The sequence below is a fragment of the Thrips palmi genome, unplaced genomic scaffold, assembly GCF_012932325.1.
Source record: "Thrips palmi isolate BJ-2018 unplaced genomic scaffold, TpBJ-2018v1 HiC_scaffold_16, whole genome shotgun sequence".
Classification (NCBI taxonomy): domain Eukaryota; kingdom Metazoa; phylum Arthropoda; class Insecta; order Thysanoptera; family Thripidae; genus Thrips; species Thrips palmi.
In genome coordinates, this window is record NW_023144625.1 from 16,920,280 (window position 1) to 16,945,501 (window position 25,222).

At 62.2% G+C, this 25,222-nt stretch overlaps 1 protein-coding gene across 1 annotated transcript in view; it reads left to right on the plus strand.

Annotated features, from left to right (window-relative positions):
* Positions 1–21,018: 21,018 nt before the first annotated feature.
* Positions 21,019–25,222, plus strand: part of LOC117642801 (T-box transcription factor TBX3-like) — a gene marked incomplete at its 3' end in the record, with an annotated part of 39,478 nt that continues 35,274 nt past the window's right edge. Inside the window, exon 1 of the mRNA XM_034381351.1 lies at positions 21,019–21,175. Within this exon, the coding sequence (XP_034237242.1) occupies positions 21,036–21,175 (140 nt within the window). The remainder of the gene's footprint in view (positions 21,176–25,222) is intronic.

Below are 25,222 nucleotides of genomic sequence, written 5' to 3' on the forward strand. Positions count from 1 at the left end.
ACAATAGTGTACAGTATCGTGTATCGTGTTTCCTAGTGCGGGGTCATTTCCACAATTAGCTCCGAGAAGTCCCTCGCAAGGAGGGGGCGGCGTTGGGGCGACCGTTTTAACCCGAAGAACAATTTGCACACATTGGCCCGTGGTGGGCTGTTCGCCAAACAAGGACAGGATAACATCTGCCCCTTGCGGGCGACCAATCAGAGAGAGACCGCTATGCGGCTGCTGCTTCTGCCCAGCCAAATTTATTGGGGCGGTATAACAATGACATCACACGGTTTTTCGAGACGGAGGGTCCGGGCGGGGCCGTCTGGGGCCGTCTGGGGCGGGAGACGACGCCAGTGAGGAATTTGGACATGATTAACAGAACAACTCTTCGCACATCAGCGATGCGGGGCCCAGTACATAAAACTATCCGGAACGTGTCCAATAAATAAGGCATTGCATGAAGCATGAGTGCCACCGTGCGGTTCGGTGTTCGCATGCAAGTTTTTGACTCTCTCTCTGCGAACAGTCGTCTCTTTCGCACACGCGACCTCACTATCAGTCACGCTACAGGCCTCGGCATGTGTGACTTCTCTATGAACGCGACTCACACACACACACAGAGACACACGCACACAGATGCTTTTGTGGCTTTTGCATGCAGCCGCTAGTGTCATGGCTGCTGGATGACATCAGCACGGCCAGTCTGTGCGCTCGGCAACAACAACAACAGCAGGAAGACCGGCCGGCAGCAACAACAACGCGTCGTGGTCGTCGGGACTGCCAAGCACTGCACAGCACTGCAAAGGCAAAGGCAGGCACGCTCGGCTACCGGTTGGGCGTGCCTTGGCCGTGCCTTCGCCGTGCCTTCGCCGTGCCTTCGGCGTGGCAAGGAGTCGGCATGGAGCGACGTCTGTTCGACGTCAGGTGAGCCCGGTAAGTAAGTGCCGACAGAGAGAGGACTCCTTCAGGCCCGGCCGGGGCCCGACCCCCCGCGGGGCTTCGGTTCCGAGATGAATGTCTTCCTGTGGCTTTTCGCGGCGCCTCCCCTTCCCCCTCCTCCTTCCTCTTCCTCCATGTCGTCCTCTCCTCCGTGCTCCTGTCCTCGCGGTATCACACAAAGCATCTCAGACGTCAAAATTAACACAGAACCATAACGCAAAAAACGCAGAGGAATCGTTCCAGATAAAATCCTTGAACGCGCGCGCGCGCACACACCTTTACGTGAACACACACACACACACACACACACACACACACACACACACACACACACACAAGAGAGAGAGAGAGAGAGAGAGAGAGAGATACAGTTTACGGATATTTTGGCGGTAAAAACGGCGGCGAGCGAAGGCGACTCTGAGCGGTCCTTCCCCTTCACTGCCAGTCCATGTAAATGAGACTGTTCATCGACTGCGACGCAGACACACGTTCTACATGCGGCCAACTGTCTGGACTGACACACGCACACACACACACGCGCACACACGCACACACACACACGCACACAGAGGCACGCACACCGACGCAGAATCCACGGGTAGTCGCCGCACTGCTTGCAATACACTCTCCTAATTGGGTACATCACTTATATCTTGATCGGACTCGGCGCCGTTTTTGTGCGTTTTGTTCTCTTGCCTCTCTCTCTTGCTTTTGTCCAGTCGTCGTCGTCGTCCAAGTCGCCGATCGCGAAGAAAAAAAAAAACTGTTGAACAATATTTGCCCCAGCCAGGCCGTTTTGGGACCTCCCAATTCGATGTTGGGATGGGAGGCGTCGCTCGCTTTCAAAATATCGGATTCGTCGGCGTCGGCAGACCAACGCAGAGTCAACATGCGTCCAAAAAATTTTCTCGTGTGAGTGTGTGTGTGCGTGTGTGTGTGCGTGTTGCATAATGCAAGGGCGGTGCAGTATATTTTGTCGCGCCACCGTCGGCCGCTCTTGGGGCGTACAGCAAAGGCTTGCAGGGAGGAGCTTGCGATTGAAAAGAGCGCGGGCCACAGCGGATGCGAAGAAAAGCAACACGACAGGGGAAGCGAGAGAGAGAGAGAATGAATGAGACGACCGTGAATGGGGAGCGCGTACGTTACAATACACGGCAATTCACGGCGAAATGGGTGGGGGGTCCGCCCCGTGGGTACGGGTACTTGTTGCATGTGTTCAATGAATGCGAGGCGAGGCGGGCTGAGGCGGCCCGGGCCGTCGGCCGTCGCGGCGGTTCAGGGCGACGCGACGCCGCCGCCTCCCCAAGTCGCTTTCGCACCGGAAACATTGCCATTCACGTCGAGGACGCGGAGGACGTCGAAGGGCCCGAAGGCGATTCCCTGCTTCGATTCGCATTCCCCGCTTGCTCGAATCGATATTGGAAGCGACGCGAAGCAACGCGAAGCAACGCGAAGCGAAGCGGGTTTGTTTGCCTGTCCTTGCGCGCCTCGCGTCGCGTCGTCCTGGAGACGGCCTGTCCGAAGCACTTCCTGCCGACGCGCGGGTGGACTTCCACGAGCCTGCCTTCGGGAAGATCGTCTAAATGAAAGCCGTCTCGACGCTTCAGTATCGTGTACAGATTGGCGGCGCTGGCGCTGCGGGCTGGGTCCGTTACAGTGTACGGACGACGTGGTCGAGGCGGGTCCGGGCGGGTCCAGGCGGGTCGAGGTGAGAGAAGCTTTGGTAAGGCGATACTGCAAGGGCAGCCGCCCTGCCGCCCCCGTGTGGCGTCCGCATACTGCCCGCCAGCCTGCGGAGCCTGCGGACGGCGACGCTGCACTCCGAGAGGCCTCCCTCCCTCTCTCTCACACTGTACAGGACGCCCCGTGAGCGCGATGGAGAACGCCTCTCGGATCAGCCCGCCGCGCAGCCTGCCCGGTCACACGTGGCAGCGACGAACTTCGGCAAAAGGAGAAGGGAAGGCCCACTCGGAGGAAGAAGCACCAGCGTTACACAATTTCACCAGAGCGGAGAAAACATGCTACAAATCGTCTCAGGTGTCCCCCTTTTCTCTAAAAATAAACTCGACCTCTATTTGGTTTTTTGTTGTTTATTTTTGCTCCTGGATGGAGGAATTGCTTGCGGCAGCCGTCAGAAGGCTGCAGGCGCCACTTGGTGCACATGAGTGCCCAGCGCGGGGCGGGGCGGGGCGGCTTGGGCGGCGCCACCGAGACCACGCCGACGACGGCGGCCTTGTTCGGAACGAAAGGGCTAATGTTCGGGAACAGAGCATCCGTCCCCACGGCGGCCATGGCGGCGCCGGGCGCGCGGAGTCCCGAGCGACGAGTCCGGAGGACACCGAGAAGGGTCCCGCACACCACAACGGCCACCTGCTTGACCCAGTAAGGCAGCCGCCCGGACGCACATTTCAGCAGCATCCATTTTCACACTGTCTGCCGCCCGCCTGCGACTACCGCCATGCCGTCCACTCACGACCCTGCAGGCCTGCCCGGCCTGCCCACCGATTCCGAGCGTCGGGTCTCTCTCGCTGTCGGGCCGACGGAGTCCCTCCGGAGTGGGCGCCAAATGCGGGCCGACGTTATGAGAAATTTGCGCCGCCAGCGTGAAAAATAATCCCTGCTGCACTTGGCGCTTTGCATACCGCGTTACCGCGCTGCAGGCCGCTGGGCCGCAGCTACCGATTACCCGCCGGCAGCGCCAGCGCGTCCTGCATTCGGGTAACTCAATCCGCGGCCCGCCGGACCCGCGTCGCCCGCGTCTCTCGGTGCGGTCACTTTTGGTCGTTTTTCATACCTGCCACGACCCGAGCGGCGAGCAGCGTGGTGAGCATTACTCTGGTGATCTCGCATGCCCCTTCACCACCAAAAAAAAAAAATTACAAAAAAATACAAAATTTAAAAAAAAAAATACAAAAAAAAATTAAAAAATTACGGAATTAGGTGGAAAATTGAACAGCTTGTATTTTACTGGAATTTCGGAGAGTTTTTTTCCCTGCTTCAAATAGTGGATACAGCAATAGAGAGGAGGCAGCAGGGGAGACTGAGCTCGCCGTGGAGGAGAACGTCAACGAAAACCCACGAACCAAATAAAATTGTGTTTATCCTGAGCCCCTAGTCGAACTGGTCCCGTGCAGCCCGCCTCTCCTCCCCTTCGGCCCCATTGAACGCGTCGGCCCGGGCGGCTCGAGTCCAGCCGGACGACAGCGTCGCCGCGCGGCCCGGCCGCCCCAATGCAACTCGCAACCCCTACCCGACCGGGCCGAGCCGGGCAGTGCGGGGATGGGATTTCCCCGTTTAGACCGCGGTGCCTCTGGCTCCCTCCAGGAGGGCCGCCGGGGCTTCCAGCGAATCAGGGCAGGTCAGGGAAATGGATATACACTGCCCGGCGCGAGATCGGACCGAAATTAGAGGTAGAAGAAAGGATTATTTTCTTCTTTATGTATTTTTTTTTTCGGTCCGCGGCGTGACGCGAAGCGAACTCAAAGCCTTATAAACAGCCGCTGTCACTTAGAAATGAATTTATGGACTGAATGTATTTCGTGTGTGCGCGGGGTGCACGGCCTCCGCGCGCGCACGCTTGTGAGTGTGTGTGTGTGTGTGTGTGCGTGTGTGTGCGTGTGTGCGCAATGTGTAAGGCCGTCGCTTCACTTGGGCATTCAGCAAACCGGAGTAAGATTTTTTCAAATAAAAATATTGCTCAGTAACAAAAATAAAAAAATAACAGTTTTGCATTTGAGATGTTGACAATACATAATGTGTGTTACACCGGAAGCACGAGTAGTACACATTCGCAAAAAATAAGCAGGCGTTGCCTTGCCTCCTCCGCGGAGTGGCGCGGTGCGTTGGTGGTGGTGTTGGCGGCGTCGGCGGCGTGCGACGCTGTCCGGGCCGCGGACGGTCGCGGACCCCGACGGCCCCCGGTTCCCGGAACGCGCCGCGACGCGCCCGCGACGCCTCGTCGGGACGACCGGGACGACGCGACCGGAGTCGCATGACAGCCGAGTGACACATACGCTCGCGAAACATTTCACGATTTGACGGGGCGACCGTCGCGCTGCGTCGCGCTGCGGTGCGGGGATTGCTTTCTGTTTGTCTCCCTTTTTTCCCTTTTTCCCCTGCTCTTTTCAGAGTCGATTATGGGAACACGACGGCGCGCGCGTCCGTCACAGCCGGGCACTTGACTTCCGGCGCCTGGGCCGAGGCCTGGCCGCCGCGGACGTGCCGCGCATGCGGCGCCGACCGCCGTCCTGTCCGCCCCGCCCCGCCCGCCGGTCCGGCCGGAGTCTGCCGGACTGCGTGCTGACTGCGTTCTGGCGCGGAGGACCCACTCACTCGTCGCTTTCAAGGCTTCCAAGCACATCCTGTGTTCGCACACGTCAACCAAATAAATGGACACGGATACCGAAAGCAATCAAAAATGTTTCATTTCACAATCCCCCCTTCCCCCCGAAAAAAAAACGAAAAATAATAGTAACAGTTTTGCACACTTGTATAGTTCCATAAATTTGTGCCGGGCTTGTCTGCGGCTAGTGCCTTGCCCCCGCCGTGGCGCGCCACGCCAAGCCGCGCCAAGCCGCGCCAAGCCGCTGGAAGCACACCACTGACCACCCTGAAGCACACATGTCGCCGTCGCTGTGAGACACGACAACAAGAAGCAGAGCGTGTTCGAGTCCGGCAGCCGGCGTCGTAGCTCAGCCGGTCCAGTCCTGCGGCGCTCTGACGGCACCGCACTGTACGTACGGGCACCGCACTGTGGGCACCGCACTGTGGGGCTGGTGCGGCCGGATGGCCAAGATGCCCAGGATGAGGTGCAGCCGAAAAGTGCGCGCTCATTACCATGGCGGCCACGTCACCGGGACCACGACGCCGGCCTCCAGGGCCTCCAGCGGCGGTGGCCGGCCAGCACTCTCACCAAAGCGGGGGAAGAAAACGAAAATACAAAAAAGCACACACGAAAAAATACACACAATCCGCCATACTTCCTTGGAAACAAGGAACAAGAGCAGTGCTGCCAGAGAGGAAGCGGCACCGGGGAGGGGGAGGGTGGAGGCTCGGGAAAATAAACTACCACCACTACATAAATCCGGGGCGAATTTATCGTACGGAGAGCGTGGACAATGAAATACAGCCCAGTCCTTCCGTCCGCAAGGCATGGCGGGGCGGTGCAGGGCGGTGCGGGGCGGTGCAGGGCGCAGCAGGGCGGTGCTGAGTGAGACGGACTGACGGCCCGGCGTGCGGGGAACTGAGATGAACAGCGGAGCAGCACTGCCCGGTGCATGAATGAAGAATGAACGAATGTATAAATGAACAGCGAATGGATGAATGGACGGAGACGAGCGGACGCCCTTCGCGCCTAGGGTGGCCCCTTACGCCGATTCAAGGCCCCTCTCCTCTGTTTTCTTTGAATCAGTGTCCCCAAGGGTGTCCCCTAGGGTGCATCAATTTCAGAAACAAATCTATAAACGGTTGTATGCGGAAATATGGGAGATGAGAGGAAGCCTATTCTTTTTACCAGAACCTACGGGGTGGTGAAAATAATTAACTCCACGCCCTTCCCTCGGGGCACTTTAGAGAATCTGTTGGTAAAAGTTTTCTTTTGTCTATCACGTTGGCTGGGCTCGGGGCGAGTGACAAGCGCCTGGGGGGTAGGCAACACGGGCGCGTCGGTGGCGGGCGGGCCGGCCTAGAGTCATTACCATTACCATTACGGGCTACACCACAACTGATCGTATGCCGTTTCGTGAGGCGCGCTGGCCCTGCACCTGCAGACTCTTTTCACTCTATCTCTTTCGCACGCGTGGGGCGCCCCGAAGGAGTGGGAGAGAGACAGAGAAGGACGAAAAGGATTCGGCGGCCGCCATGCCACGCGGCAAATTTAAATGGTGCGCTGCGTTCCGCGGTTTGCCGTTCCTGGCCCCACCCCACGGCAGTGGCGTGGCGCTAGATCGGCGTTCGGGCCGACACCTGTTCCCGCTCCTTGCGCTAAGAGAGGGAGAGGCGTGAAATTTGGGGCTGCCCCTTCTCTTCGCGCTCCAGCACGCCACCCCGCCTCGCCCCTCCCGCTCGCCGCCGGGCGCTCCCTCCCCTCTAGCGGTGGTGCCCCCACCCCTGGCCCGCGCCTACCCCTTCCCCGACACCCGGCTCGCCCGCCCGCCCGGCCCCGGCGAGCAGGTTCGCTCCTCGGCCGCTAGGTGGCGCACGGTGTCTCGGGCGGAGCGAGGTGCGGCGCGGCGCGCGGCGAGCAGCGGCGAGGGGGTCCGGTCCGGTCGGCGGTGCGGCGGCTTGGCGGCGGCGGCTTGGCGCGTCGCGTCCGCGAGGCGGACTGCGGCTGGCGGCGGCCGGGCTCGATCTGGCCGTGCTTGTGCCTCGCCAGGCTGCGCCAGGCTTCGCATGCTTCGTGCTGGCGGGTCGCCTCGCCTCGCTCTCTTCCGCGGCTCTTCTCGGAACACCGGACGATTGGCGCCGGCCGCCACGGCACGGCCACGGCACGGCCACGGATATGGGTCCTATCTGGCGCTGCCAAAGCCCAAAGCCAGCGGCGGGGCGGGGTGGTGGGGCTTTAGATCCAACACAGGGATTTCTCGGAAAGTTTGCGAGCAGAGCGGCTGCGGCGTCTGGGCGGGCTGGCTGGTGGGCTGGCTGGCTGGCTCATCGGAACCGGAAACCGTATTGCCTAGCGCGGCCGGCGCGTTCCCTATCTTTCCGGCGCGCACGCCGGCGCGGACGAAAACGAAAAGACGACGACAAAAAACACAGAAAACATGAGCGCCAAGGTTTTTTGTCCGATCTGCAAATGCCACACTTAATCGGACATTTGGAATAAGGAGTAATTTCCATGTTTTGGGTCGGTGGCGAGGCGCGGCGGGCTGCCGTCCAGCACTTCCAGCCGTTGCGGCCGCCTTCCCGGAAGCCTTCCCGGAATAGACGGAGCAGAAGCAGGCGAGCAGGCGAAGCAGCGAGCGCCGAAAGTGGTGTGGCGACGTAACAAGGCCTCGTCTTGTAGGCGCTAATTTGAGATAAATAACTCTTTAACGAGTTTTTTTCCTGCTCGCCGTAATTTGTGGCATTGTCCGTCCGTCGCCGTGCGCGCCGTGCGCCGATTAATGAAACGGAGGGGCGTCTGTAGCCCATTGACACACATCGACACACGCACACACACACACACACACGGACGCGCGCGTGAGGCGCGATAAATAAACTCGGCCTGATTGGCTATCTCTCTCCCGCTCGCTGCGAATTGCAGTCTACTTTCCGCCCTTCCACTGACATTAATCCCGGCCGAATGGAATTTGTCGGGTCGAGGGCTGGAGAAGACACATTTCAACCCCCGCGGGGCTGGGGGGGGGGGGGGGTCTGCCTGCGGTGGGGCGTGGCGCAGCGCGGCGCGGGAAAAAATGGGAGGGAGCGAGAGAGAGAGAGAAAGAGAGAGAGAGAGAGAGAGAGAGAGAGAGAGAGAGAGAGAGAGAGAGAGGGGGCGCGAAAAAGGGAAAGGAGGATGGTCTCTTCTTCGGTCCGAACCGACGGTGGAGGAGAATACGGCGGAAGAATAGGGTGCGAGGAGGACAGCGAGAAGCGGAGGGGTGCCAGCATGGCCCGCAAAAACACGCTAGTTTGTGTGTGTGTGTGTGTGTGTGTGTGCGTGCGTGTGTGTATGTATGTATGTGTGGCGGAAGGCAAGACAGAGAGGGCACGAGGGGGAAGGAAAAGAGAAAGCATTGCACACACTACACCGCGGTGAGCAGGCTATGCGGGCTGTCTTCTCTCTTCTTCCTTCGCATCCCCTCAGTGCTGCACACACACACTCACACACAGTATATGTGCGTGTGTGTGTTGTGTACCGCAGGGGCTGAAACTCCCGGCGAACCCGGGGAGTGGGTGGCGAAGGGCGAACAGGCGTCACTGTAGTGGGTTTGAGGGAGGCCTACAGGGAGGTGGGGGCAAGTTGAGGTGGGCGACGAGGAGAAGGCCGAGAAGACGGTGGGGAGCTCGCCACAATAACAAACTGTCATCTGTAGTACTTTTTTTTGGAAAGCTAATTTTTGCTTTCTCGCGAAAGATTTTTTTTTAGGGGGAAATGTTGCGCCAATGGGGTCCGCCGCCGGCCACACGGGCACGCAGAGCGGCAGCCAAATCGACTCCGCAGCCGACAGGCCTCTGAGGCCTCTGAGGCGAGGCCCTGGAGGTGACATGGGCGGACGCAGCGGGACGCAGCGGGACGCAGCGGAACGCCGCGACATGCACAAGCAGCGCAAAGTACACGCGGCACCCAAAACGAGGAGAAGATCATCATGAAGCTGATTACGGGGACGGGCCGCCCTTTTTGTGTTCTTTCGCGGCAAGAACGACGTAACGCCGGGCCGCGCCGCCGCGCTTACGGTGTTGTGGAGGCGGGGCATCGCGCGGCCCGGGCCACCCCTTTCCTCTTTCTCATCGCAAAGTGACGTCTGCCTCTGTCCATTCCATATCTCCGCCCCAGGGCTGTCCTTTCTGCTGCAGGAAAACAAGGGCTCTGTGCGCCGCGCCGCGCCGCCCCGCGCCGCCCCGCGCCCTGCCAGTCCCTTGATGTCTTTTTCCTCACCGTCCAACCCTTTCTTTTCCACCATGGGAGCGAGTCCGCCGCCGCCCGGTTTCGAACCCGGACCCCTTCGCTCCGCCGCCGCTAGCTGTACCCCCCCCCCCCCCCCCCGGGCCCACCGCTCGCACAGGCTCTCGTATGAGGAAATCTCGACTGGGCTTGGTCACGTGGTTGGCGGTCGCGGTAGACCCTTCTTTGTCATGCCGTTCTTCTTGCCCTCTCCGCTTCACCAGCAGCAGCAACACTACAGCCGCTGCCACTACCACCTCCAGCAGCGGCAGCGCCGGGCAGCGCGCCACCCCTGCACTTGGCCGTGCCGCCGTGCGTCCCGTTCCACCCCTCACTTGTGTACCCGAGGTTCGTTCGGCGTTCGTTCGGCTCGGCCTTCCCTTCGGCGGGCCCTTCGGCTCACCCTTCGGCTCGGCCTTCCCTTCGGCGGGCTCTTCGGCTCACCCTTCGGCTCACCCTTCGGCTCGGCCTTCCCTTCGGCGGGCCCTTCGGCTGGCCCTTCGGTGGGCCCTTCGGCTGGCCCTTCGGCGGGCCCTTGTTCCTCGCATTCGCATTGCGATACGTTTTTCGGATCGCACTGTACTACACTCATTCCCCGGACGCGGCGGCCACCGCCGCCGCCGTCGGCGAGCGCCTCCACCGCCTCCACCGCCGCCACATGCGATCACCGAGCCGAACCGAGGCGAGCCGGCGACGGAACCGAGCCCAGCCGATGCAGCCTTTGGTTTCCGATGTGTGTGTCCCCCTGTGTATGTGCCGAGTCGTGCCGAGCCGAGCCGAGCCGAGCCGAGCCGAGCTGGAGCAAAGCAAGGAAGCGAGCGGCGCAGCGCCGGGACGGGCGGGACGGGCCGAGCAGTGGCGTCCCCTTCCCTGCCCTCCCTTCCAGCCACACACAGACACACACACACACACACGGGCGCGCGCGGCCAAGCGAGGCCGCCCCGAACCGTCTTGTGTCCTGCGCCGCCCAACCCGCGACACGCCGCCTCGCCTCGCCGCGACGCAGAGCACTGCGCGCTGCGCCGCGACGACCATTCGCGATATTTTTCCGCGGAGCGCGCCGCGCCGCGCTGTCCGCCTCGCGAGTGCAGTTCGACGACGCCGAGGCCGCGACGGTGTCCGCAAGGTGTGTTTGGTTGCCCGGAGTGACGTAGTCGACGTAGTGCAGTGAAGTGAGTGGTGCAAGTGAGAAGTGCGGACCGCGTGCGCGTCGCGACAGTGTGCGTGCGTCTGCGTGCGTGCTGCGGGGCGAATTAACACGCTGTGTATAATCGCGTTCACGCCCGGCGAAACCGCTCGGCTGCCTCCTCGTGCATGCAATTACACACGTAGCCGGCAAGCCCGGCGGGGCGTGGAGGCGTCGCCGTGAGCGCGGCGCCGCGGCGTGTGAACGGCGTGTCCACCCGCATGATTCATGGCCTCGCGGCGCCTCATGGCGCCTCATGGCGCCGCATGGCCCCGCGCCCGTGTAGGTGTGAATGCCTTAATGTTAAGTTAGGTTAGGTGTGGGCCGGCTTACTTAGTGCTGTGGAACCCGGCGGAGGGCCCGGAGGGGAAGCGGCGCGGGGACGGCGCGGGGAGCGGTGCGGCGGGTGGCCCGCTGGTGGGGAGGCACAAAATGGAGGGGAGGCGGGGGAGCGCGGAGCGAGCGCGAGCATGGCCAGAGGGGAAGTGTCCCTCCCCCGGCGTCGCTTACCGCACCGCACCGCCGCCCCTGCCCCCTCCCTCCTTCTGCCAATTCAATCAAAGCGTACCTACCTCCGGCCGAGATGTTGGCGTTGCGGGTACTTTTTCCCGGCCGCCTCCTCCCCTTGCCCCCTCGTGCTTCTCTTGCTGCCCCCGGCCGGCCGGCCGGGCTGGCCGGGCGCGCCACTGCCGCCGCTCCGCGCTGTCCGTGATATCCGGGGGGTAGGGGAGTGGAGTACGTACCTGCAGGGCGGCCCGGCCCGCCCGGCCCCCGGCCAGGCGGCGCGACGCGCAACGCGTTCGTGTTTTGTTTTCGGAAGCGAGATGTGTCGCCCACTCCGGTACCGCGCTCGGCTTGGCCGCTTCGCCTCCGCTTCGCCTCACTCGTCTGTCCGCCGCGGCCGCGTTAGCGTTACGCCCTGACGCCTCGCGCCTCGCGCCTCGGACCGCGCCTCGAACCGCCCGCGCTGACGCCCTGTGTTGTGTTGCAGATCCAAGTGGAATACTAATTATATTGTGGCCGACGACATGGGGCGACTGGGTCGTCCTCGCCGCCGCCGCTCGCCGGGGCCCGCGCCTCAGTAGCGCCTGGCTGCGCTCTCGCTCAACGTGTTCGCGAGTGACAGTGTGTGTGGTGCAGTGAGTGAGTGAGAAGTGATTAGTGCGACACGCGGCGGCAGGCCCTGCAGGCCGTGCAGGCCCAGGCCGTGCAGGCCCAGGCCGTGGCGCTACAGTGTCGCCCGTGTCGGCGCGACCCCCTTCCTCCAATGCCGGTCCCTGGACGAGGTTTTCGATGAGATTCGAGCAGGCCGCCGAGGATCTGCCGAGCCGGTCCCCGTCCCGCGGATCGCCGGACTCTCCGCCGGACTCACCGCCACAGGCCGGCCACCCGTGCAACCCCATGGCCTTCCACCCCTTCCTGCTGCCGCAGCACCGACCGACGGACTTTAGGTGAGCCAGGGTTGGCAGCGCTGGTGGCGCGCCATGGCGCCGCATGGCGCCGAGCGCGCGGGGGCGTTAGGTTGGCAGCCCGGACGTTCAAGTTCCAGGAAAGGAGCTCCACGCCAAAGCGCGTAACGTTGCAATGTTGTGGCGCCTGCAACCGATGAAACCCGGCGGCCAATCGGCTTGGGCCCTCTGACACAGCCTCGAAGCACTGCATGTCTTGGCGAGCACTTTCCGCGCGAGAGCTCGCCCGAACCAGGAAACGAAGGCGGTGATGCCGGCGATGTTGCAGTGAAATGGGGTTCCGGTCGTGAAGCGGCCGAATTGTTTATCGCCTGCTTGGGTCAAATGAGCTGGCAGACAACAGTCCCGCCAGTCCCGCCCCATTCCGAGACGACCTTCTCGTCGTGCTAACGAACCTCCCCGCCGTCGTGTCGCTCCGTTACGGCCCTGTAAGGCCCCGTAAGGCCCCGCTAAGGCCCTGTTGGCGCCAACCTTTCTCCGGACGACACGACACGTCTTGTGTGCATGACGGGCGCCGTGGCGTGCGCGCGCGTTTTTAGTAAAAGACACACACATTCACTTACACGTACGCACACCAATGGACACTTTCACACACACAGACACGTGCTGCCACAGATGTCAAGATAAACCGCCCCTGGGCTCCTGCGTGACTCTGGGCTGCCCCGTGCGGACGGGACCAGAATGCATCAGCGAAGGGTTAATTGAGTCGTTTCCCCGAAACAGTGTGAGTGTGTGTGTGTGTGTGTGTGGTGTGTGTGTGTGTGTGTGTGCGTGTGTGTGGTGGAAGTGCGTGTGTGTATGTTTTGTGTAAAAAGCGGCGACCGTCAAATCTGCATCCGCCTACGGCCAAAGTTTAATGTAAAAGCTGCGCCGCAATGCACGTGTGCGTGTGAGTGACAGTGAATGTGTGTGTGTGAGTGTGTGTGTGTGTGCGTGCCTGAGGAAAGGAGGGTGAGGGAGAGAGATGAAAAGCCGTCGATAGTGTCACGGCGAACATTAGCAGGGCAGCTCCGTGACGGATTCGTCCGTGGCCGCGGCGGGATTAGTTGAAAGTGATGCCAAGCCGGTCAGCAAATTCATGACAGCTCTATAGCTGCATCAATGAATGAAATACTTGAGTGATGATCGAAGGCTACAGCTAAACGGAACGAACTAGTGGACTAACGAACTTATTTGAACAGATAATGAATGAATGAATGAATGAATGAATGAATGAATGAATGAATGAATGAATGAATGAATGAATGAATGAATGAATGGAGGGATGAATGAATGAATCCTTGGAGGGATGGATGAATGAATGAATTCATGGAGGGATGGATGAATGAATGAATTCATGGAGGGATGGATTGATGGATTGATGGATGGATTGAACGAACCGGACGAACGAATGAATGAATGAAAGGGCGAACGATCTTGGCTAGTTGATCGGCTCGTCGGCAGCCCTAGCGTCCACATCGAAATTGACTGGGGATAGAGCGACGGCAGCTGTCTGTCAGTGGTGCATCTAATTACCCCGAGGTCGCTGCACGCTGCGCCACGCTGCGAGTGTAGACGGCCAGCTAGAACGCGCCGCAAGCCCCGCGGACACTCAACTCGACACATGTGCTGCCGCCGTCGCCCTCGAGGCGCATGGGGCGGTCCGCGTCCTCGGCGTCCTCGGCGCAAGTGGCGGTCGACGCGGACTTGCAGGTGGCGGCGGTCGGCCCGCTTCGTTATGGCGCGGCCGTCGTTGCGTGGCCTGGCCGTGGCATTAGACCAGGCGGAGCGCGCGGAGCTACAGCAGCACCGTGGTTTGGTTCGGGGAGCCTGGATTAGGGGCGTCGGCGGTTACGTCGGGTGGTTTCCCCGCCTGATTGGCGGTTCCTTCCCGAGCGCGGTTTGCATTCGAGGACGGTGAGCAACAGGATGTAGGCCGGGGGCTGCGATGCGAGCCAGGCGAAGCCGAAGCCAGGCCGGCGGGGAAGCTGAGCCTCCCGGGCCTTTTGTGCAGAGAAGACTGATTCCGCGCTAGAGATGCAAATTTTCCGGAAACTTTCAGCGGGTCGGAAAAAAACCGGAAAAGTTGGAAAAAAACCCAGAAAATTTGGAAAAAAAGGAAAAATAGGAAAAATTAGTTTTTAAGCACTATGAACATGGAACCTACTATTTTTGTGCTTTGTTACAACTTAACTTATACTGACAACCCGAGATTCACAACAGCAAGCTCAAAAAAACGCACGAGAAGGGGTCATCACAGGGTATTAGTAGTATGAGTGCACTGAGAATCGTGTTCACATAGGGATAAAGGTATGCTTTTAGCCTACTTTCAGGCGAAATGCCCGACATTTTGCCTACTTTTCAGGCTGAATCTTTCCAATTTTTCCGAGGCCAGGGAAAAAAACGGAAAAAAACACTGTTTTTTTCCAATGTTTCCGGAAACTTTCCGGGCATTTTCAACCCTATTCCGCGCGCACCGCATCTCTCTCGCGCCTACAAAGCGCGGCCCGAGAGTGCGAGAGAGACAGAGATGTGCGAAATCGCCCTGCAGGGAGGCGTGCCGCAGACGCGACGCAGACGCGACGCACTGGCCGGGGCAAAGTATCGTAATAGTGTATGCGGGGAACAAACAATGGGTTATTGGTCCGCGTTGGGACGGGTGAAGCGAGTGAGGCAGCCAGGCGGCCAGGGGGTGCGCGAGCGCGGCCAGTCCAGTGCCCCCTCCCCCTCCCCTCCCCGGGCCCTCCACGGCCCCACTGCACGTCGCGCACGTCCTGGGTGGGCTCCCCTCCCGGCTGCTCCAGCCACTGGCCCCTCCCGGCCTCCGGGGCCGAGAGCGGCCCAGAGCGCCTCCCGGCCTGCATGCGGCCATTGGTCATCCACGACGTCCTGCGCCAGGCGCGCCAGGGGCGACGCGGCGAGGAAGAAGAGGGGGGGGGGCGCTATTTGGCGCGGGGCGAGATGGAGGCTGCGGTCGCGGGATGAAGCGAGGCTGATGCGATTGTGGCTGGCGCGGCCTGGCGGGTGAAAGGTCGCCAGAGTGTGTAATTTCTGTAATTTGGGTTTGAGCCGAAAAAGCAGTGGGAAGCTAGCGCGGTGCCGGCGGGCTGCCACTTGCCCCACACGACGCCAGCCGCAACGCGCAACGCCACTGGTTTATGTGTTCGGACTTCCCCCTCGCAGTGAGCCTCGCCTCGCCACGCCGCGCCTCGCCGCGTGTCGGACGGAGGATGGTTCAGGCGGCCCAGGCGACCTCCCTCCCTCTGCCGGTGTGCCGGGCTTGGTGCCGGGCTCTGCTCGGGGGGCTGGAACCACCCTGCATTATTCACCGATTCATCGAGAAGCCGAATGCGCGATGGTGGTTTAATCGTCAGATTCCGTGTGCCCCTCGCCCCGCCCCGCGGCCCGCCCCCGAGCGTGCTGGGGTCGGCACAAGTTGCCGCCGCTCTACTCGTTGCTGTCCAGCGGCAGGACTGCCGGCAGCGGAGACTCGGGGGCCCTCGGGGCAGTAATGCAATCAACATCACTGCCTTTGGGAAGGCGGGGGAGGGGGAGGGGGGGGGGGGGCCTTGTCACGCATAGACCTTGCCAAGCCCATCCCGGCGCGGGGCGGCGGGGCGGCGGGGCGCCAGGGCCCACCCCGAGGCCCACCCTCCCTCGTGGGCCCCGTGTCCTCAAACCCTCTTTTTGTTGCCTTTTTGCGCGCAATCGGCGGAATGCGCGAAGAAGGAGAAGAAGAAGGAAGAGGAGAGGAAGGATATATCGACCACACGTGCGGTTTTCAGGTATATGGAGACGGGCGGGGCGGGGCGGGGCGGGGCGGGGTGCCCTTCTTCCAATGCCGGAAGCCGAATTCAATGCTCGGCCGGTTTGCATTTATATACAAGTCAAAGAGGAAATAAAAGGTTTGCGAATCGTTTTTGGGGCGGACGGAGGCAAAAAAAAAAGTTTATCCCCCGCGCGCGGAATTAGGTCTTATCCTCCCCCAGCCCGCCATGATAGCGAACACGCTCGTGTGTGTGTGCGCGCGTCTGTGTGAGCGTAGGGCGCGGGCGTGTGTGGGTGTCCTGCCTGATGAGGTCCGCAATTTTATTCGGCGAAAAAGGAAAATGGTCAAGTAAACCGTCTGCGAAAAAGTCTGCCCGCCGGGCCGGACTTCCTGACGCGCAAGAAGCATGTCGTGGTTTCGGAGGCCCGCCTTGCAGTGCAGCGCCGCTGCAGCAGCGTGTTGTGGTCGAGAAGCACGTAAGAGCGCCGTGGCGCGGTGGCGGATGCGTGGATCTTGCTCGCGAAGCCTTGACGAAGCCCCACGCACTGGATGCACTGTACCAGGGCGCCGCCATGCTGCAGCCCTCTGCCTCGGAGTGATGCTCACCGGCCCACAGTGGGCCAGAAGACCGGTGGAGGCGGCCATACTCTAGACGCGTTTTGAGCTCCAGAGTGACCCCACCAATGGATTGCTCTCCGAACGAGGAATCCATTGGTGGGGTCACACGTTCAGTTCTAGTCCCATTTTGCGACTCTGGAGCTCAAAACGCGTCTAGAGTTTTGGCCGCTTCCACTGGTCTTCTGGCCCACTGAGGCCCCGTCTGCAGTGTGGCGACAGCAGCGCACCGCACCGGGCCACCCCAGCGAGTAATTGGCGGTGATATTTAGCGAGCCGCCCGATAGGCATCGCAGTCTGAGGACCCTGAGGACGTCGCCTGCGGTGTGTGCGTGAGTGCGCCGTGTGCGCGATCGTACGTGTGTGAGTTCATTGTGCAGGGGGGACGGGACGCAGGGTAGTGCAAGGCAGCAGACACATCAGGATGCACGTTTTCGTCGCCGTTTTTGAATGGAACCGTTAAAACACCAATTTCCAAGGTCGAAAAAACTCGTACCCCAAGTCCACTGACAGCAAGGGGAAATGGAATGGGAATGAAAGTCAGAAGTGAAATACCGCCTTGCAATGGAAGTACGGCCGTTGTGCGAGTCGGTGGGACGGGAACCCCTCCGCCCGCGGGTGTTCTGTCCTGTCCGTGGCGCGCCGTGGCGCCGGCGCCGTGCAGTGCGCGTCTCTCCCAGTGCACTGCCCGCGACTGCCCGGCACCGCCGCTGGCACATGTCCAAGGTACGCCGCCGCAGAGTCCGCAGAGCCACGCCAGCCACGCCAGCCACACCGCGCCGCGTTTTTACCGCCGACTTTTTAAACATAGTGCAGACGACATTTTGGTTATGACGCCGTCAATCCTGGAGCTGTCCCGGAGTGAGTGGCCCTTGGCCCTCGCATCGGGGCGTCGTCCGTCATCGGAATGCGTGCGAGAGAGACAGAGCGATCGGCGCGCTGCGGGGCAGGCCGAGCAGGCCGAGTAGTGCAGTATGCAGGTGGCCCCTTCATCGCGTGGCTGCGTCGCGGTGGCGGCGACGCCCGCCAGGTGTGGCGCACCACGCGTGCGGTGCAATGCCGCGGATATGAAGAAAAACGATGCGCGAGCGGATATTCACAAACGGTAATTTGAAATTTTCACCACTCCGCGGCGCCTCTCTGCCGCCACTGAGCACGTCCACCAATAATGCACGCCGGTGTTGGCATCCAGGGCGCGGCCGCGCGGCGCGGCACCGACAGACGGCACCGCCAGGACGCCGTCGACGGGACGGGACGGGGGGCTGAATATTTCAGCGACGACGATCGGTTCGTCGTGTGTCTGAGCAGACACGGAGAACTAGGGCGGCGACGCCGCGACGCCGCGGAAAGTCGATGCAAGTGGCGCGAGTGGCGCCGCGACAGACGGCATGACTCAATGAGCGGCAGAGACTCATTCCGAGAGCCGTTTTCGTCGCTGTGTCTCTCTCGCACCGATACGGCTCGACTCATGAGTGTGAGAGAGACAGACGCGACTCTTGGAATCGGTCTGCAGGCGGAAGGCCGGGGGCCTCTGTCAGGGAAAACGGCGGGAATGCGCGCCGAGTGCGGGAAATTTCCCGCGGTGGGTGGGGAAAGGGGAAAGGGGAAAGGGGGAGGGGCCGCTGGATGAAGCCGTCCAGCACCATGATTGGGTACCCGGCAGCAGCAAGTGGACCACACCGGCCTTTCAATTCCCCCTCCCGGCTCCGGATTATGAGCTATTTTTCAAATTATGGGAGCGAAGGGGCCGATTGAATGATTGTTGGCTCGCCACCATGGTGGTCCGACGGTGCGGCGGCCCGGCGGTCCGGGGGCGGGGTACCGCGGCAGGTACTTGGAGTAGGAGGAGGGCGGCGACGCTGCCGACGTCACGGCCATGGGCCTCAACAGGCCGGCCGGCTGGATTATTCAATGGCTATCGGACGCCATGACGTCCTCACCATGGTGCCATGGTGCACCGCAGTGGTTGGCCACATGGTCGTCGACATGGTCAGCGACCCCGTCCCCATTCACGACCCCTGACCGGCGAGGCTTAATATATCCCTGGCCAATTTTTAACGTGGCGGGCATGCGGTGCGTGCCTTGCAGTGCCGCAGCGCTGCAGTGCGCGGTGGAGGGGCGTACCGTGTATGCAACAAAGGAATGGCTCCATCCGGCGGGCCTTCGGGGCCTTCGGGGCCTTCGGGGAGACGGAGGAGGAGGCTGTGAGGCTGGAGGCTGGCCGCGCTGACCGAACACTCTGGCCGGCGGGGCCCGCCCCTTCCGGCAGGCCCTGCAGGCCGTCATGCTGCGGTCTGCGTCCGCTCCGGAGCCAATCAAAAGTCCGGTCACGCGTCCGGCGAGATTTGGAGGGCGGGCGTGCTACGTGCTGCACTAGACGGGCGTCGTGGTGGTCCAGCGGCCAGCCAGCGGCCAGCCAGCGGCCCACCTGCATGCCTGCATCCCGAGTGGGGGAGAAGGACAGAGAAAAACACGCCAAAAGAGCGACTTTCACTGCCCGCGCGCCGCGCACCGCGATGTGCTTCCTCGCGACAGTAAGTCAGCGCGAGCACGCCGCGCGCCGCGACGCTCGGCGACGCTCCGCCTGCCCCGCCGCGGCGGACGCGGAAACATCCGGAGACAGTGTAATTGGCCTGCAAGCGGCGCAAAGCCTGCGGCGCGGCCTGCATCGCCTGCTTCAAAGAGCTCGCCGCTCGGCGTGGCGCGCCGCGCAGAACGCAGCCAGACCCTTGCTATGTAAATCGGCCGCGCCGTTCCAGGCCGTTGGAAAACGCGGGCCGCGACCGGGGCGCGAACTCGCGTCCTCCGGGTTGCAGCCCTGCCCCCTAACCGACTGCGCCACGGCGGCACAGCCGGCCGCCGCGTGGCGGGACACTGGGACACTCGACCGTAATGGCATGGCCATCCAGTCCGTGATAACGGCATGCCGCCATCACGACACCATTACCAGTCGGATTGTTGGACGGCGCGGCGTAATGACGGCGTAGTTCCAGCGGCCGCCACGACGCCCTGGCGGCGCCAGCGTCGCCGCGCCGCGCCGCCGGGCCGCCAGATAGCGAGTATCATAATTACGAATCGGCGGGCAGCGCGGCCAGCTCCTCCACCTTTGAAAGGCGGGCGGTCCGCCGGGCCGGGCCGAGCCGAGCCGCTCTTGGAGTCTCGGTCGCTCGGCAATTTTCCGCGTCAGTGATACGCGGCGCTGTTGCGTCGCCGCGGTGCCGGCGCTGCTGCTGGCGACGACATGGCTTTCGATTGTTTCTCAACCGAGAACAACAAGAACGAGACTGCTTGTGACTAATGCCTCGCCGCTCCTCGTGACGCGGCGACGCGCGGTGGGCTTGGAAAGCGCGGCGCGGCGCGCGCCAGCAGGGCCGCGGCAGGCCGGGTCGGGGCAGGCCGAAGAAGGGGTGCGGGGCGGGGGAGTCCAAGGGGGAGTCCGCACAGTCGGGGCCTTGTGCGCGTCGAGTGACGCGTCCCCGCGTCTTCGCGTCGGCCCGAGCCCCGCCGAGCCGTTTCTGCGCAGGACATGACGTGGAGGGTGCGGGGCGTACAGTGGAGGAGCGAGGTGGAGGCGGAGATCGAGGATCGCGACCACGACGGCTCGAAAATCCGTTTCACGGTTCGACGTGCCCATCTGTGACGGCCATCTTAATGTCGCCTCGTTTCCGTTCCCGCGGCGCAGGAAGATCCAACCTCAAAACCAACAGCGAGAAAATTGAAAAAAGAAAACGTAAAAAAAAATGCTCACTGGGCTGTTGCACAGCTGAGTGTTTCTTTTATGTAAGCCTGTAACAGGTGCCAACAATGTATCGAGAAAAACCCGCACAAGCGATCCGCAAAACACACACACACACACGCGCGCGCGCGCGAACACACGCGCACGGCGGCGCCCTGGCGGTGCCGCACGCACCGAGTCCATGCGAATGCACTAATGGCGGTGGGCGATACGGCTAGCGATAGCGAGAGGCGCGTAATTGGCGGAGCGAGCAGTCGGCAGGGCGGTGCAGGGCAGGGCTGGGCAGCGCGGCGAGGCGCCCGATTTGGCCTCGGCTCGGGCCCGGGTTCAAACACGCGCTCGCTTTATGTTTTCACGTTCTCTTGCTTATGTTTTCCCCGTTCTGTTGCAGCGTGAGCTCGTTGCTGACGGTGGGCGGAGCCACCCCGGCCTCCTCCGACTCCAACGGCGTCGGCGGCTCCACGGTGGTCGCAGCGGGCGGCGGCGGGGGCAGCGGGGGCGCGGCCAGCGGCGGTGGCCCCGCGGGCGGCCCCGGTGCCGGCGGTCCTGGTGTTGGGGGTCCCGCCGGGGGTGTGGGAGTGCCTCCCGGGGCCCCGTACAACTTCCCCGCCGCGCTCGCGGCGTTCGCTGCCGGCTACCCGTCCGGCCTGCTGCACAAGTTCGGCCCCCACCACCCCCTCGGGTCGCCGCTCGGCTTCCCCCCCGGCCACCCCTACGCGTCGGCCGAGGACGTGCTGGCCGCGGCCATCGCCGGCCACCACCCGCACCCCGCCATGGTGCCCAGGCCGTTCCGACCCATGCCGCCGGAGGACGACGGCGTCGTGGACGACCCCAAGGTCACCCTGGAGAGCAAGGAGCTGTGGGAGAAGTTCCACAAGCTGGGCACCGAGATGGTCATCACCAAGAGTGGCCGGTGAGTATCCGTGAGTCGCGCGTCCAATTCGTGAACCAAGACGAGTTGGCTCGGCCCAAACACCACACACCCACCTGTGGCTGTGCGCCCACTGCAAATAATCGCATTTGCAGCCAGTCACGCCTCGCAGGCGTGGGCGGGGGCTGTCATTTGAAAAGTCAGCGCTCGGCCTGCGGAGAGTCAACCTGCGAATTTGGAGTGTAAAGTGGGGCTAAATTAGGGAGGTGTGTCCCTCTGAGGTTATGAAGAGCGTCCTCCCCGTCGCAGGCCCAGGGCCGCAGGCCCACCCCTTCACTCGGCGTGCCGTACTTGGCCGCGGCTGGCCCCAAATTTTTGCCCGGCGCGCTAAGTGGATGACTCAGGCATTCTGAAAGCGAAACCCCCCCGGCCGGCGCGCGGCGTGGCGGCGTGTTCCTAGTATCGCCGCGGGGCTGTCGGACCGCGAACACCGCGAAGCGCCCGCCTCGCCGCGCCCCGCCGCGCCCCGCCGCGCCCCGCCACCACGCGGTGTGGCCGGTGGGGGCCCTGCCCGGCCGAGCTCGGAGCGGGTTCCTCATGTGACAACATCATTTCGGCAGTAATTAGGTCTCACTTAATGAACAGCTGTCGCCACCCCGGCCGGCCCCGCCCCGCCCCGCCCCGCCACGCGGCGAGTGCCGTACCGGCCCCGCGCACAGGTGGTGCGGCCAGCCCGGTTCGTCTCGTCGTTTCTCGCCGGATTTTTCTCCGCGGGGCTCCGCGGGGCTATCGGCCGGGCTCGGCCTTTATTTCGGCATTCCGGGCGTGCCGGGCGTGGTGCCTGGCTTGGTGCAGCCGGGCGATTCCGAAGAACCGCATCGTCGCCCTGTCCCTCTCGCACCCAACAGGGCGGCCGCCGAGTGCGACAGAGAGGGCGACGAAACCGTTCGGGATCGGTGGCAGGCGCAGTGAGCTGACTGCCCGGCGCTGCGGCGCGCCGCGGCCGGCGGGGCGGATGCCGTGGACGTTGGCGTCGCCGCGTCGGCTGAATATCGCCGGGCCCTGATTGGTGGAGCCGAGGAGTTACACGCTCCCATTCCAGCCGCCTCCGGCCACTTCCAGGCCCGCAATCTTCCAGTCAAAAGCAGATGGATCGCGTCGTGTCGCCACGCCGCCGTCGGCTATCTAGTCGTCGCAGCACTTCGAGGGCCTTGCAAAGCCACCGCCGCGGACCTCCCTTTCGACAACCCTTCCCCTCGGCATCGCGGTTTGCCAGCAGGACTCCGGGCGCTGGAGTTAAAATTCGGCAGGTTTCCGGGTACGCCGCCGGAGTGGGGCGCTGGGAGCCCTGCGAGTCCTGCGAGTCCCGCGAGCCCTGCGAGTCCTGCGGGCCCTGCGAGTCCTGCGGGCCCTGCGAGTCCTGCGAGTCCTGCGAGTCCTGCGAGTCCTGCGAGCCCTGCGAGTCCTGCGAGTCCTGCGGGTCCTGCGAGTGCGAGCCCTGCGAGTCCTGCGAGTCCCGCGAGTCCTGCGAGTCCTGCGGGCCCTGCGAGTCCTGCGAGCCCTGCGAGTCCTGCGAGCCCTGCGGGTCCTGCGAGTCCTGCGGGTCCTGCGAGCCCTGCGAGTCCTGCGGGCCCTGCGAGTCCTGCGAGTCCTGCGAGTCCTGCGGGCCAATCGTTTCCCTGAATCCCGCGAGGACGGCATTGGGACCGACTTCCCGCAAACCCGCAGCATGCCGCCCCGCCGATGTTGCCGAGGACGACGCCACGCACCGGCACCTTCCTCTCGCTTCGATTTCTCGAAATGCGCCACCCTCCCGCTTCGATTTCTCGAAATACCCTGCGGTTTTCTAGCTCCAGGCGCGGCCTTGCAGATCGGCAGCGCGGCCCAAGCAACGCCGCGCTACGGCCACGCCACCCCACCCGCTTCCGGTGTCCTCAAGGGGTGTAATTACCTGCGAAAAAAATATTTCGAGGAGCAGATAAAAGGAGAGGGGGACAATTATTCGTGTAGGTGGGTTTGGGACGGCTCGCGGTGCTCGGTCGTAACTGCAGGCAGCCACGGAAAAAAAATAAATAAATGAATGAACGAATAAATCTCCGGGCGACTGGCCTGTCTCGGCGAGCGGCGGTCCAGACGGAGGCCCTGGCTGCCCTGGCTGCCCTGGCACGTGATTTAGCGACGGCCCCGCAGTGCCGCCAACCACGCACAATTAAAGACGCGCGCGGCTCAGTTGGCGCGCCTGCACTGCAGGGCCTGCAGGCCAGCGCTGCAGCTCCGCGGTGCGCCGCTGCGCCGCGGCCCACACTGCGCAGGGAAGGCTCCTTCCCGGAATTTCGGGAACACACGCGCTTACTGCTGAAACGCGTGGAGAGAGGCAGAGGGGCCGCTGTCGAGCAGGCAGACGGACCGACAGACGGACACTTTCGGTTTTCAGGATGTTTTCATTGGCGGGTTTAGGAAATTGCAACACATTGGACAGGCGTCGTCCCAGACGGCAGACACATCGAAAGCAGCTCGGATGGGCGTCGCTGGGCGTGTGGCGTGGTTTGGCAAATAATTGAAATTGGACCCGTGTGACTGCAGCGGGCTGTATGGAGGGTGGGCGCCCCGCCCCGCCCCGCCCCGCCCCGCCCCGCGTCGTCTCAGGTGCCACTCACGCTGCAGCACGCAGTACGTGTCGTGAGGCAATTGCCGCGGCTCTCTGGCGCGAGGACGCCGTCAAAGGAAGAGCATTAGCGCCTCCAACACCTCGGCACAAGGGAGGCGCCACGCCGCACCACACGCCGCCAGCGCGCTGTCTCTCTCTCGCACCCTTGGGCGTGTGCGGCGCGCCCCGCGAGTGTGAGAGAGTAGGAGCGACGCCCACCGTGTCGGAACCAGTAGTGGCCGGTGTTAGTCCAACAAAAAGGCCGGACCCTGCACTTTTTCCGCATGCAATGCCGCTTTGCACATCGATAGTTAAGGCCAAAAGAAACGTTTTGACCCGCAGACGCATTTTTTTTATCCCTTAGGAAAAAAGTTATGAAAGGTCAAATTTAACATGGCGCCTTACGGGAATTTCGGGTAGGCAACCCGCAGCGCACGGCGGTGGTTTCCACGTCGCGGCCGCGAGTTTTGGCCCAAAAGTGGGACTTCCAGTTGGAATTTCCGAACCAAATTTTCAGGGTTGCTTAAGAAGGGTTCAAAGATCACGTTGCCGTCGAGCACTTGCCAAAATTGTGACTGAGGCCGATTCTGCGAGGCCTCAAAGTCCAAATTTCGGGAAATTTAACAAGGTGGTGTTCAAAGCCGTCCAAATCCTTAACGGTGCGCAGAACAAGTTGCGTCTTCGGCGGGATCAATAAAGTGGAGTGTCCTGAACACGCTCCAGGTGGTCGATTTTTCAAATTTGACCTGGAGTTTGAGATAATCGAATTTTTTGGGAACATTGCAGCTCGGCCGGCGAGCCGCCGCGGTACCAGATTAGCACGCACAGGGGTTTTTGACGATACATGTTGCAAAAATGAAGCGCGCTAGACTCTTTTCACGCAGTGCTCCGCAAACTATGCCACAATCACAACCAAATGCCAAATTTTGAACCAGATAGGGGCCGGGGAACGTCCCTAAATGAGGACGGGAAAACGGCTCCGGACGCCGAAATGACAGACTTATGCCGCAGTGCTCGGCGAGCGGGGCGTAAGGGCACGTTTTTGGAGAATAATTGTGCGTTATAGAAGCAAGGTAGACTCTTTCCGCGCAGTGATTCGTAAACTATGCCACAATTACAAGCAAATGTCAAATTTTGAGCCCGGCAGGGGGCCGGGGAACGTCCATAAATGTGGGCGGGAAAACGAGTCCGGACGCCGAAATGCGAAACTTTTGCCGCAATGCTCGGCGCGGCATGCGGGCACCTTTGTTGGCGAATGATCTTGCGTTACCGAAGCAGGCTAGACTCTTTCCGCCCAGTACGCGGTAAACTAGTATGCCACACTCAAAACCAATTTTCTAATTTTGAGCACGGCAGGGGCCGGGGAACGTCCCTAAATGAGGGCAGGAAAAAAGCGGGTGGCGGTGGCGCGCCTGTCCAAGTTCGTTTGCCCACCATCCCAC